The sequence below is a fragment of the Echinops telfairi genome, unplaced genomic scaffold (genome assembly GCF_000313985.2).
Source record: "Echinops telfairi isolate 266 unplaced genomic scaffold, ASM31398v2 ScPeMD7_7457;HRSCAF=8495, whole genome shotgun sequence".
Taxonomy (NCBI): Eukaryota; Metazoa; Chordata; class Mammalia; order Afrosoricida; family Tenrecidae; genus Echinops; species Echinops telfairi.
In genome coordinates, this window is record NW_022111357.1 from 2,697,728 (window position 1) to 2,712,002 (window position 14,275).

Sequence of the window (14,275 nt, forward strand, 5' to 3'; positions counted from 1 at the left end):
CTCTCTCACTCACTCTCATTTACTGACTCACTCTTCTCACTGACTCATTCACTCACTCTCTCACCCTCTAATTCTCTCACTCACTGACTCATTCACTCACTGACTCATTCACTCACTGACTCACTCTCTCACTCACTCTCATTCACTCACTCACTCACTCCCTCACTCACTCACTGTCTCACTCACTCTCATTCACTGACTCACTCCCTCACTCACTAAAAAAAAAAAACTAAGTGTCTATTATATGCAACAATTCAATCAACATCACAACCTAATCTATTTGTAATCAAACTTGAAAAGTACACTATATATGTTAAAAATCTAAGCCCCCTCCCAACAAAAGTCAAGTGCTAAGCTTGAACCTCCACAGCCCATCTGGCACTTGCCTGGTCCTGGACTTCTCTTTCTGGGTTCAAGCTGGAGTGCAGCATTGTTAAACTAGACTACTTCCATCCTGCCCCAGAAAGCAGCAAGGGTACTAGTTGTACACCTGGCTGATCCCAGCACTAAAATGAAGACCTGATAAGCTTCACTATGAAATTATCTCCCACCTCCAAATATGAACAAACACCCTACATCTGACTTTACAATTTCATTTTTCCCTACTTTCTCTATTATATCTGAGACAGTAAAGCTAACTACCACCTTTAGGCTGCAGAGGAGAAACAATAGTTTTTCTGTGGAAGTCTAGCCCTGAGCAGAGGATATTCTGACAAAGGCCAAGTCAAGTCCAATACTAAAGAGCCCCACATACACAAGCATGACTCACAGGTACATGAATTAGTTTCTTTACTCTTGAAGTCAGTGGGCTTTTTAAATTTCAGTCACTTATTACTGTTGTTCCATCCACTAGACTATAAGCTACAGAGTACAGTGTGCATGTCTGTCTGATTCGTGGCTGATCTACTATATCTGGCATAGCAACCATTGGTGTATAGTACATACTGCATAAAAGAATAAACTGACCTTGCATGTCACTGTATAAGCCACTAATCTTAAGAAATGGCAACATTAGTTCGATATTAGGTAGGAATCCGTTTAATGGCTCTGCCAGGATACCAATACCTCTAGGGCAAGAATGACACATCCAGCACAAGTTCTTTCACTGCTAAACTCGCCCCTAACAGGACTTTCTTAAGGATGGGACACTATGTTCTGAAAATATTCCAATACAAACAGTCCCACTTCCTGTTAACCACTCTCTCCACACTTTACCTCAATTGCCACTACACATGGAGCAAGTTGGATCACTCTGAACTTCTTGCTGTTGCTCTTATATACAGGTCCCCTCTCTCCTCTGGGGCCCCTTGCCCTTACAAATACCCTTCCTCCTGCTTAAGAACCACTCTCCCATCCTTTTCCATAAGATTAAGGCTTACTCATATTTCAAGACCAACCAAAAATGTCCCTCTGTGTTAACAAGCCCTCTCTAACTCTACCAGGGAAAATCAAGCACCATGGCTTCTGTGCACCCACAAAACCGTCTGGTTATAGTCACTAAATTATAAGTTCCTCAAAGGCCAGGATCTTATTGATCCTTCTAAGCCAGTAGTTCTCAACAGGGTAACTTCACCCTCAAGGGATCATTTGACAATGTCCGGAGAAGGGTTTGGTGGTCTTAACTGGGGAGACATGGTACTGGTATCTAGTGGGCAGAGGACAAGGATGATGCCAAACATCCTGACGCACAGAACAGCCGCCGCCGCCACCGCCGCCGCCACCACCGCCACCCCCCCACCCCCCAACACACACACATAAGATTATCTAGCCCAAAATATCAATCATGCTATTGCAGAGAAGCTCTTGTTTGGTGTACCATTTAAAACCTAGAAAGAGTGACTAGCTTACAATACATTTATTGTTGAATAAATAGGCCAACAAGTTTTCACCGGGTTCTAGAAATTTGGCAAAACTACCAAATTGTACCTAAGAAACCAGTTACAGCTACTGAAGGAGGAGAAATCTCTTGCTTTCCTATATCCCTGGAAAGAAATGCCTCACGTTAAATTCCCTCTAAGTAAAAGCACCCACCACACGTGAAAACTCTGCACCAAATCAAGTCTTACTCAGATGGACCCTCTAGAACAGAGTACACTCATTCCATAAGACTTCTGAAACTATAAATCTTTATGGGAGTAGAAAACCTTAGCTTTCTCCCAAGGAGTGGCTGATGGGGCCTGAAAGTCAACCCTGGGGTCAGGAATAAACTACGCTTTTGTTAATGTGCTCAATATTTAAAATGTTTTCTCCTTCATTTTGATTAATTATCAAATTGCTCGTCTCACTCTTAGAAGTTTTCCACAAAAGCTTCTCATTTTTCTTACCACTGTTAAATTCCGGATTTCTTCCATGACACGAGGCCAGAAGGACTGTAGGCTTTGCTGGGCATCACTGCTACTAGTACCACCAAATCCTCCTTCTGTAGACATTTTGACAACTGAGAACAAACACATACATAAGACACATTAAAATAATAAAACTAGGCTTTCTATCCAGGTTTTATATATATATAAATATTTTGACTAATTCCTTCACATTTTCAGTCTAAGAAGGTATTATATTTTGCTGAAGGAGTTTTTAGCAGATTCAAATCTTAGCAAAGACATATGGAGAAGAAATTTCCCTCCTTCTCAGCATATACCACAGTGTTATCACGAAGCCCCAATTAAAAACCTCAAGTAGCTTGAAATCCTAAGGACCATCTAGGGCCTTTACTTCCTTATTGGGGAAGGGGGGCCACGAGCACACACTTGGCTGTCCTAGACTGGCCATAACTTTCAAGGCCATTTCTGCTTTATCAAGTTCTCCGTGGCTTCTCAGACTCCATGCCACAAGCTACAGCAAAGTAAGGTTCTCCAGCTATTAAGATTATACAGAATGTTAACTCAAAGTTTTTTTATTTTGTTTTGAATCATTTTATTGGGGACTCATACAATTCTTATCACAATCCATCCATCCATCCACCCATCCAACCATTGTGTCAAGCACATTTGTACATTTGCTGTCATCATCATTCTCAGTTGTTTTTTTAAGTAAAGTTTATACTTTTATTTTAGATACTGTGACCTTATTTTTATTTGGGGGAGGGGTCACCAATTGATGATTATTCCTTCTAATTTCATGCCAACCTTCCTGAAAGGACATGAAAGCACTAGTCTTGAGTGGATAACACGAAGTCTCTGGGCTGAATCTAATTCCCAAATCTCTCCTGATCTGAACCTTGCTTGCTGCTAGTCTCAAACACCACACACCAGCAACTGGGAGCTTTAAAGGCTGAAAAACAATGAAGAATTAAGACTAAGAGAGAAGAGGGGTCAAACCTACAGATTTCAACTAATGCTTTGTGACGGGTGAGAAGTGAGAAATAGCGATGAATATGGATTCCCCAGATCAGTTATGAGTTAGAGATTATAATGTCCTCAAAGAGTAACAGGAAAAGTGAAGAACTCCAGGTGGTTTAAATGCTTATCTGGCAAATAACTAAATGAAAGGAACAGTTTGATAAAACACCAAGAACAAGACACTTAGAATTCTTATTTGGGGCAATTATTTGAAAAGTTTAACATGCCAGGGGCAAAACTTGGGCAAAGAATTGTGTGAGTATTAAGAACAAATTCTGAGTGGTCAAAAGAACAGTACCAAAGTCAAGCGTCATACCAAATTTGCTACTTTCCAGGGTTCACATGGATATGCAGCAAGATCCCTCTCCTATTAGCAGTGGAATGAAGGCTGCTAAATCTAGGTTTACATGTTTGCCTGTGGTTGTCTTAAGAGGATTCTGATGTTCTGTTGTTTTTTGTCTGTTTGTAGAGAATGATGAGAGAGATGGCAGGAAAACAAGAGCATAATCTTCAAAGCAGACTTTACTCTGGTGTAATGCCATCAGTGAATGATAATGTAATGGGAAAAGATTTGGAGCCAGTTTCTGGTGCTAGAGGAGTGCAAGCAACTCTATACATCAAAACCAAACCAAACTCACTGACATCAAACCAACTTGGCTGTCCTGGTCTGGCCATAATAATCTTCTTTTTTTTAAAAAATCATTTTATTAGGGGCTCATACAACTCTTATCACAATCCATACATACATCAATTGTGTAAAGCGCATTTGTACATTCATTGCCCTTATCATTCTCAAAACATTTCCTCTCCACGTAACCCCCCGGCATTTGGTCCTCATTTTTCCCCTCTCTCCCCACTCCCCCCTCCCTCATGAGCCCTTGATAATTTATAAATCATTATTTTGTCATATCTTGCCCTGTCCAACGTCTCCCTTCACCCACTTTTCTGTTGTACGTCCCCCAGGGAGGAGGTCACATATAGTTCCTTGTAATCGGTTCCCTCTTTCCTACCCACTCTCCCTCTATCCTCCCTGTATCGCCACTCACTACTAGTAGTTTCTTATAAGGTAGGTACTCATAACAATGAAGAAAGTAAGATTTAAACCAACCTTTCAAAATGGGCAAATAAAAAATCTTTCTGAATATGAAAATTATAATTTAAAAAATCTCTTAACCTTTCACTGCATGGATCCAAGGACAGGCCTTACTCTAACAAAATTTGTCAAAGTCAAGGGAGAACGATGCCAGGTTACTAGTGTGATGTTCATATATTTGCTAATAATGATGGCAGGTTTAGTTGGAATGCAAAGGTCTGTGAGATTTATGTTAGTAACAAAGGTTTGGCTATCCTGATTTCACTCCACAAAAATTCAAAGGTGCAATTCAAGGAGCACAACCCGCTTTTCAACTTTGAGTTGTCCCTACATTGTATGAATGTTTTGGCATAATCAGGCCCCCAAATATCTGTATGTCACTAGATCTGAATATAGCTGACTCAAAGCCACACAATGATGTAGTAGGGGCTGTGTACAAGATAAAAGCTAACAAACATTCTGTACAGAAAATAATTATTATAGGTAATTTAAAGGTCCATGTAAATAGACAAATTACAAATGGATAATACAGAGCCTGGCAGGGCGACAGGGGGAGTAAGGAAGCCTCGGTAACTACGCACTTTCTATTTCACTGTATCATAGAAGTTGAAGACTGGGGAAAGAGAGTGAGACATTAAGAATCACTGAGGTCCAGCCCTCTGAAGAAGCCAGCAACTCCTCAACCTCAACCCCACTCCGTGTAGCCATTTAGAATAAATTTGGGCATCCCTCTCTAGTTCTGGGAAATGGCTCACTCTGATATGTTCTTCTACTTTTAGAGAGTTCTGACTGTTCTTTACATTAACCTGAACTGACAAGCAGAGTTCCATTTGAGCTTTAAGATTAAAGTTGCTATGATTTTTTTTCCTGCGCAATTTCTTTTTCTAAATTTCACTGACTTCAAAACACAAAGCTATTCTTTCTCACCAGCGACACAAGATTCTTATAAAGAAAAATAAGATAGACTTTAGAGCATGTTGTCTACTGTGTGTACAGAGACGATTAGTCACTATTTTATTATCTTTTAGAAGAACATAAGTGGTTATTGCAAATTTCTAGATTATTTTTATTCAAAATGATTTTACTAAAGCAGATCTAGTGTTTACATTACAGCTTTAAAATGAAGGTCAAATCACAAGTAGTATGTGTTATGAAAAATAAATTGTCCTCAGTATTACTAAGGCATAAATTAAAAATAAATAAGACCTAATCATAGCCATGAATACCATACATACTCGTGTATAAGCCGAGTTTTTTCAGCACATTTTTAATGCAACTTTTGTGGTAAAATTAGGTACCTCAGCTGATATTCAGGTCAGCTTATACTCGAGTAGATAAACTAATTTTGCTGACCATATATTCTAATAGCAAAACAGAGTAAAAAAACAAAAAGGAACCTTTTATTCATCACCTCTTATTTTAATAATTAACATATTCAATATAACTCAATTTATTTTGCCTCAAAAGTAGGCCATTTACTATATATGTGTATGTGTATGTATGTATGTGTATACACACACACACACACACACACACACACACACCCATCCATCCCAGGGAAAATATGCTGGACTCATTTCCTAGGGCAATGAAAGGCACATATTTAAAAGTAAGAAGTTTATATTTCATAATCATCTTCATACCAGATTGCTACCTCTGTAACTGGATACAACTATTTACTTATATTAACAGAACTACCTAAAAACCAAGCCACATTAGCTTAGGACATTCTATGAAAAATGCAATAATTTCCCATATCTATTTATTATTCATATTAGATTTATCATTCATATTCATTGGTTACTTTATAAATACTTGACTGCCTTTTAATTACTTTATAAATACTTGACTACCTTTTAAACTGTTGAATAAAGACTTCAGGGCCAGATGAAGTAGTAAATGGCTACTGCCAGAAGCAATCTCAACTCCCAGTATCCATTAATTTATCTGACTTTTAAGATTCTTAAAACAGAAATAGAAGAATTGGCTGTTTTGCCAACATTCAAGTCAACTGCCACCTCTCCACAAGTCTTCTCTAAATATCTCCATCTGGAAGTAATCACTCCTTCCTGTGAGCACTCCAGGCCCTTCATCAGCATCTCTTTCACGTTTACCACATCACTGTGTACGATCATTATTTATGTGAATGACTTTTCTTACTTCCCCTTCTGATTATAAACTCCTTGAGGGCAGGACCCCAGTATAATCTGTCTCTGTATGCCTCATAGCATCTAGCACAGTCAGATAAATAATTACTCTAGCATAAAAGAGCAAAAAACTCACTCAAGTATGACCTTTCAGAGAAAAAAGGATCTCTGGAATGTCTGGCCCCAAAAAAGCCTTAAAGAATCAAAGTACAAGGTGTTTCGAGGAAGTTCAAACTAAGTGGGGTTTTCCCTGAGCCTTCAGAGCAGTGGTTCTCAACCTTACTAATGCCGCGACCCTTTTAATACTGTTCCTCATGTTGTCCCCCCCAACCATAAAATTATTTTTGTTGCTACTTTGTAAATGTAATTTTGCAACTGTTATGAATCGTCATGTAAGTATTTGATAAGCAGGATGTATTTTCATTGTTACAAATTGAACATAATTAAAACAGAGTGATTAATCACAAAAACATGTAATTATATACAGTATTATGAATTATTTCTAATTACAAATCAATGACATTTTGTCATGTAGCATGGGTAAAAGTCTTCACGCCAGGTATTCATACGTGGGCATTACCTGCATGTGGGCAGACCTGCCTGGAGATGGATAAAGGAGCAGTGTCTTGGTTCCTAAGACCATTAGAAATGGTCTTAGGCGACTCCTGTGAAAGGGATTCAACCCCCCAAAGGGGTCGCGACCCACAATTTGAGAACCACTGCTTTGGAGCAGTTAGAAATCCAACTCAAGATAACTCATTGAAGTGGATTTTAAATGAACAACACACACACACACCCACACACACCACCCCACCACCCCCTCATTACCATCGAATCCAGGCTAACTTATACTGGTAGCATAGTGGTTACTAGGATTACTGTGATTACTGGATCAGCTGGACTGTGATCTGAAAGGTCTATAGCTGTTCCCCAGGAGAAAGATGAGGTTTTCTACTCTCATAAAGTTACAGTCTCTGAAATTCACATGGGGCAGTGAGTTTCAGAGACTGTAACTAAGATAAAAAGGAGTAATAATATAAAGGAGACACACATACACACCAAAGGTCCTAGAAATTCTGAGGTCAACTAGAAGGCTAGAAATACGAGGATGCACCATTTCCAAATGTAATTCTTTTAAAATAAGAACCTTCTCAGGAAGGTGACCATGACAGATAAGTAAAATTTGCAAAACTAATGAAAATGGTTTATTAGGAGGTTGAGGAAGGTTAATCTCTCCGGCAATCCATTAGCTGGTGGTATCGTTGCCACATCCCACATTATTAAACCTTCCTCCAATCCTGATACCTAATTCTTTTTCATATAATCCAGTTTCTCTGATAATTTGCTCAGCATATAGACTGAGTAAGTATGGTGAGAGAACACAACCCTAACACACACCTTTCCTGATTTTAAACCAGGCACTATTCTCTTGTTCTGTTTGCATTACTGCCTCTGGCTCCATGTACAAGGTCTACATGAGCACAATGAAATGTTCTGGAATTCCTACTCTTCTCAAGGCTATCCATAGCTTATGATCCACACAGTCAAATGACTTGGCACAGTCAACAAAACACCAGTAAACTTCTTTCTGGTATTCTCTCCTTTCGGCCAAGATCCATCTGAAATCAGCAATGATATACCTTGTTACATACACATCCTCTTCTGATTCTGGTCAAAACCTCTGGAAGCTAGCTCCCGTCAATGCAACTGCTGCAACCATTGTTGGATGATATTCAGCAAATTTTATTTGCATGTGCTATCAGTGATATTGTGCTATAATTTGAGCATTCTTTTGGGTCACTTATCTTTGGAATGGTTACAAATATGGATCTCTTCTAGTCAGTAGGCCAAGTAGCTGTATTCCTTATTTTCTGGCATAAATGAGTAGGTGCTTCATCAGCTTGTTGAAACATTTCTATTGGTATTCCATAAATTTCTTTGTTCTTGGCTAATGCCTTCAGTATAGCTTGGACATCATCCTTCAGTACCACTGGTACTTGCTCATATACTATCATCTCCTAAAATGGTGGAATGTTGACTAGGAGCCTTGAAGCACTTACTGATGAATATCAAAGATTGCAGCCTTCAGTGTGGATCTTAAATCAATGTAAAGAAGACCAAATTCCTCACAACTGAACCAATAGGTAATATGATAAATGGAGAAAAGACTTAAGTTATCAAGGATTTCATCTTGCTTGGATCTATAATCAATGCTCATGGAAGCAGCAGTCAAGAGATCAAACAGCACATTGTAATATGGAAAACTGCTGCACAAGACCTCTTTAAAGTGTTGAAAAGCAAAGAGGATACTTTGAGGACTAAGGTACAGCTGATCCACGCCATGGTATTTTCAATCACCTCATATGCATGTAAAAGTCTGACACTGAATAAAGAACAAAGAACTGATGTATTTGAATGTTGGTACCACCAAGAACATTAAAAGTAGCAGACTGCCAAAAGAGAAAACTGATCTGTCTTGGAAGTACAGCCAGAGTGCTCCTTAGAGGTAAGGGTGCTGAGACTTTGTCTCACACACGTTGGACATGTTTTCAGAAGAGACCAGTCCTGGAGAAGGATATCGCAACTTGGAGAAGTGTAAGGGCAGCCAAAAAGAGGATGGTCCTCTACGAGATGGAATGACAGTGGCTGCAACAATGAGCTCAAACCTAAGAACAAAGAGGAGCACAGCCCAGAATTTGGCAGTGTTGTGCTGTGTTGTACATGGGGTCAGAATGAGTCAGAATGGACTCAATGGCACCTAACAACAACTGCTTTGGTCGTTGGTGTGTCAATCTGAGTAATAGCTGCTGTATTTTCCAAGTTATGTTCAAATTCTAACCTCTGGTACCTGTAAATATCATCATACTTGGAAATAGTCTTTGTGAGTACAATTAGTTACAATGAAGTCATTATGGTAGGCCTAAATGTTACAGGCAGCACTACACTTCAAGACAGATCTTGAAATGTCCTTTTTGACTAAGCATGTAGTAACATTATCTTGAATTTGTCATTCCCTCATAGTAGATAGAACAATTGTCTGATACAAAATGGCCAATACCGGTCCATTTCAGCTCAGTGTTGCCGAGGACATCCATCTTTACACATTCCATTTCATTTTAATGATTTCCAATTTCCCTAGATTCACACTTGGTACATTCTATGTTCCAATTATTAATAGATATTTGCAGCTTCTTCTTCTCATTTGGTGTTTTGCCACAAATGAAGGGCAGAGAACATCAGCGAATGAAGATCGCACAGGTCTTTCTCCATCCATAGTGATATGAGTCATATTAGTCACTCCGTCCATCCTCAGTCATAGTAGAGTGAGGTCAAAATATTGTGAAGGGCTCATCTTCCAGTGCTGTGGCAGTTACATAATCTCCTGTCAACTTGAGCAAAGGGGTGGAGTCTAGCCTGTCAATCAGGTCATAACCAACTGTGCCTCTGTGGGGGCATGGCCTTCTCCTGAGAATTCTGGAAACTCCTGTCTTACTCCCTGGAGGTGGGACACACACTCTCTCGGATTTACATTCCTGTTGACAAGCCACATGAAGTCATGCTGATGGTAGCCAGAGCCCTGGAGCTGGAGGAGCCACATAGAGTCACGCCAGCACTGAGATGCTTCCACAAGACTTTTCACCCACTGGCCTGTGATCTTCCTGTTTTCGGCATCATTGCAAGTGCTGTGTGAGTCTGTAGAAGAATTTATGGACTAGTATCAAACACAAGGGCTAATATCGGACTTAAAGACTTGATCTGGACTGGACCAGGATGTCTTTTTAATATACAATTACACTTGAATATAAAACTCTCTCTTACACACATATGAATGTTTCTGGATTTGTTTCTCTAGTCAACCCAGACTAACACACAACATATCTGACAATGTTCTGCTGCTGTTCACAAATTGACAGACAAGTGATGAATGTGCTTGAATTATTGTTCTCTAAAAAGATATGGTCAAGGTTTAACCTCTGGTATTTGTGAATCTTACTTGGAAATAGGGTCTTTGCAAATATAATTAGTTAAGATAAGGTCATTAGTGTAAGCTCTAATGTCTTTATGACTGGTATCCTTATCAGAAGAGAGGAGATACAAAGTCATAAATAGGGAAGAATGTTGTATCACACAATGGAGGCAGAGACTCGAGTCTGGCTGCTACAAAACAAGAAACACTTTGGAGCTACCAAAAGCTAGAAGAGGAAAGGAATGATCTTGCCCTAGGACCTTTAGAAAGTGCAAGGCCCTAGCAACACCCTGAATTGGGGCTTCTCACCTCCAGAACTGGAGATGTTTTTGTTGCTTTAAACCAGGTGTGTCAAACTCAATTAAAACGCTGGCCATTTGGTGCAACAGGCAAGATTCACACGGGCCACATCACATGTACAAATTTTGTTAAATTTATATTTTGAAGTAAGGATTCAGGAATATGGATAGGATAATTAAAACACAATATAATTGCTTTTATTTAAACATTTATTTTACTTAATGTATTTATAAAACTAAAATTATTCTTTTTTACCCGAAACTTGCCAGCAGTTTCCTCTTCCTAGTTTTCACCTACCTCTTATGTTGTGACTGGAAAATACAACAGAGTAACGAATAAAAAACACAAAATGTTGGACAGCTGATAAACGTGATACACAATCATAACGGCTTCCCTCTAAAAATGTTAACTAGCGCTGCCACTAGGTATGATTCATAACAGCACAACCCAGAGTGCTCTTTTTAACCTTTTCACTACCGGGATCTGTTTACATTACGTGACACTGAAAGTGGCAGACATAGCGCTTCCAAACGTCACCGGGAGGAACTGAGTCAGTGCGTTTATACACGTCCACAGGCCCCCAGAAAAGGCACTGGGCCACGTGTATACTCATCTTCTTTAGTTAAAGGGTTAACGAGGGAATTGAGTATACGGTATTGCCTCAATCTCTAAGTGCTATTTTCTTCATAACTTTTTTCTATTTTCATTTTATTTCAGAGCATCACGTGCCACAAAAAATTACCTTGGGGGCCACCAGTTTGACACCCCTGCTTTAAATTCCCTCGTTTGAAGGTAATTTATAACACCATCCCTAGAAAGTAATAGAGAAGATATACCATTATCAATCACAATGGCTATCAAGCTTTAAGGAACATATTTCTTCTCTGATAAAACCAATCTTAAATTGATTTCAGGAAAAAAGAACACTGTTCTGAAGATAAAAAGATCTGTGCTACTATCTGGTGCTCTTTAGCCATTCACTACTCTAAGCCACCTCCAGGAGCTATGGACATTGAACACGTATGCCAAAAGGACCTAGAAGTAAAACCCTACACCTCATCATTTGGGTCTTCAATAAAAGAATGAATACCAGGAACGGGAGACTAGAGAGGAAAGACCAAAAGTCTTATTTTAGCTCATCTAAGGTTTTGATTCAATGCTCACAGAAGCAGCAGTCCAGAAATCAAGGGATGCATTAAATCTGCTGCACAAGACCTCTTAATGCAAAATTCAAATCAACATTCCATTACAAGAGGAACCCTCGGCAGATAAACTGGACTATCCTCTAGAGAAGAAAGCACCAAAAGGAAAAACTTGGCGGGCGGAATCATGGTGACCCAGAACACCCCTCTTCAAGACTACGAAAGTGAGAACAAGTCTTAGGGAGTGTTGGATTTAACTGAGTATGCAAAACACCATTGGTAGAATCAAGGATTTGGCCACAGTTCAGGAGTCATGGTAGAAAAATACTCAGTAGCCACCATTCAGTTTGTAATGGGTGGAGTGACTGGCTGGTGTGCTAGATTTTTGTTCCTGAAAGTTGGAAAACTTGTAGCAACTGCAGTAGCTGGCGGCTTTCTTCTCCTTCAGACTGCCAGTCACAGTGGCTCTGTGCGGATTAATTGGAAAAGAGATGAAAAAGATGTGACCAAAGCAAAAAGACAGATAAAGAAACATGCAATAAAGCAGCACCTGAAATCAACAGAATTAAACATAACATCATGATAGGCAATGGATCTGTGGGAGGCTTTTTGCTAGAACTTGTATCCTAAGGACATGAATGTTCTAGCACAGTGAATGCAGCTGTGACAAGAACAGTAGTGCTATCCGGGTGTGGTCTCAACAGCACCACCAGATTCTCTGGTGCAAGGAGAAACAAGCTGACAATACCGAATTCACTAATTTATGGTTTTGCCTTCTCTAGCTTGGCAAACTATCATCTGCTGAAAAATGCCCTGTATCCTATGTCTATAACAGTATTCTTGAACAAGACATGGTTAGCCTTCATCATTTAAAAAATTTGCATCTGTTTCTAAATAGCCTATAAAATAATGTGATTATAGATATAAAGAGGGAAAAACAATGTTTTTCGAACTTATTCCCCAATAAAATATTATCCTCATTTTATTTAAATAAGATGTTCTTCGTTATACTTTACAGCAGGGGTCCACAAACTGCGGCCCGCCAAGGACATTTATCGGGGCCCGCCAGGTGTTTTTGCCCCGTTTGTTTTTTTTACTTCAAAATAAGGTATGTGCAGTGTGCATAGGAACTTGTTCATAGTTCTTTTTTAAACTATAGTCCGGCCCTCCAACGGGTCTGAGGGACAGTGAACTGGCCCCGTTTAAAAAGTTTGAGGACCCATGCTTTACAGTATAGTACCAATGATTAATAATTTATATTGTTACTTCAATATTAGGTATATCTTAATTTTAAGAAATGTTTTGCAATAAACTGAAGGACTGTAATGCCCTTTTGTGTAAAGATTTAGAAATAACAGAATTATAAAAGATGCTAAACAGACTGCTGATACAATTTAATACCAATTTTTAGGATGATTTTTTAAATTTGGGTTTTAATATACCATATATACTCGTGTATAAGCCGTTTTTCAGCGCATTTTTAATGCAGTTTTTGTGGTAAAATTAGGTGCTTCAGCTGATATTAGGGCCATCTTATACTCAAGTACATGCGGTACTTATTTTTACCTGCAAGTCTACTTTGCTTAAATAATAATTGTAGTAGACAATTTGAAAGAAAGCCCTTTGAAGCAAATATCACATGTTGAAAGCTATCTTTTGTTTCTTTTATATCTTTAAAAACATATCTTCTTGTATACATGCTTCCAACTTTTAAATTTTATTTATCATGGCAGTATGGACAGAAATAATTTCTGGGGGTGTATATAGTTGGGCAAGTGATTTATTTTATTAACTTTGGATGAACTTCCATTTTCATTTCTTTTTAAAAAAAATCATTTTATTGGGGGCTCATACAACTCTTACCACAATCCATGCATACATCCATTGTGTTAACTTCCATTTTCATTTCTAAAATTCCTAATAATTCTGGTCACAAAGAGTTAAAGATCACTTTCATATTTAGTGGTACGGTATGAATTTTCTGTTGAAAGAACAGTGATTTTATGTGCAACTAAGAAATTGTAGCTTAAAGAGAATTGTTCCCTTAATCTAGTCTGAGATTTAAGTACTAAGGATTTTAGGCTTTGGGTATCATTATATTGGTCGATCCTTAGGCCAGTTGATCCTTCACTGTTTCTCAGGGTCAACATTACACTCCCTCAGAGACTATTACTCCCAGAAGTTTTCTGTACTGTTGTTTTGCCCGTAGCATTCTGGAGTGAATTCTAAAAAAAATAACAGCAGAAACCTTCCTGACATGATTACTGAAGACAAAGCGGGTACAT

The 14,275-nt window shown here is 38.8% G+C and overlaps 1 protein-coding gene across 6 annotated transcripts in view; it reads right to left on the bottom strand.

Moving 5' to 3' along the window:
• The window catches only part of NFYC (nuclear transcription factor Y subunit gamma), an 85,613-nt gene that overhangs the window by 31,318 nt on the left and 40,020 nt on the right, over positions 1-14,275 (bottom strand). For 5 of the 6 annotated variants that reach the window (XM_045298877.1, XM_045298879.1, XM_045298875.1 and 2 more), the window contains exon 2: positions 2,325-2,437. In XM_045298877.1, coding sequence (XP_045154812.1) covers positions 2,325-2,429 — 105 coding nt within the window. In that variant the 5' untranslated portion in view covers positions 2,430-2,437. Of the gene's footprint in view, positions 1-2,324; positions 2,454-14,275 lie in introns of those variants that run through there. The other variant, XM_004704930.3, reaches the window with a different exon arrangement.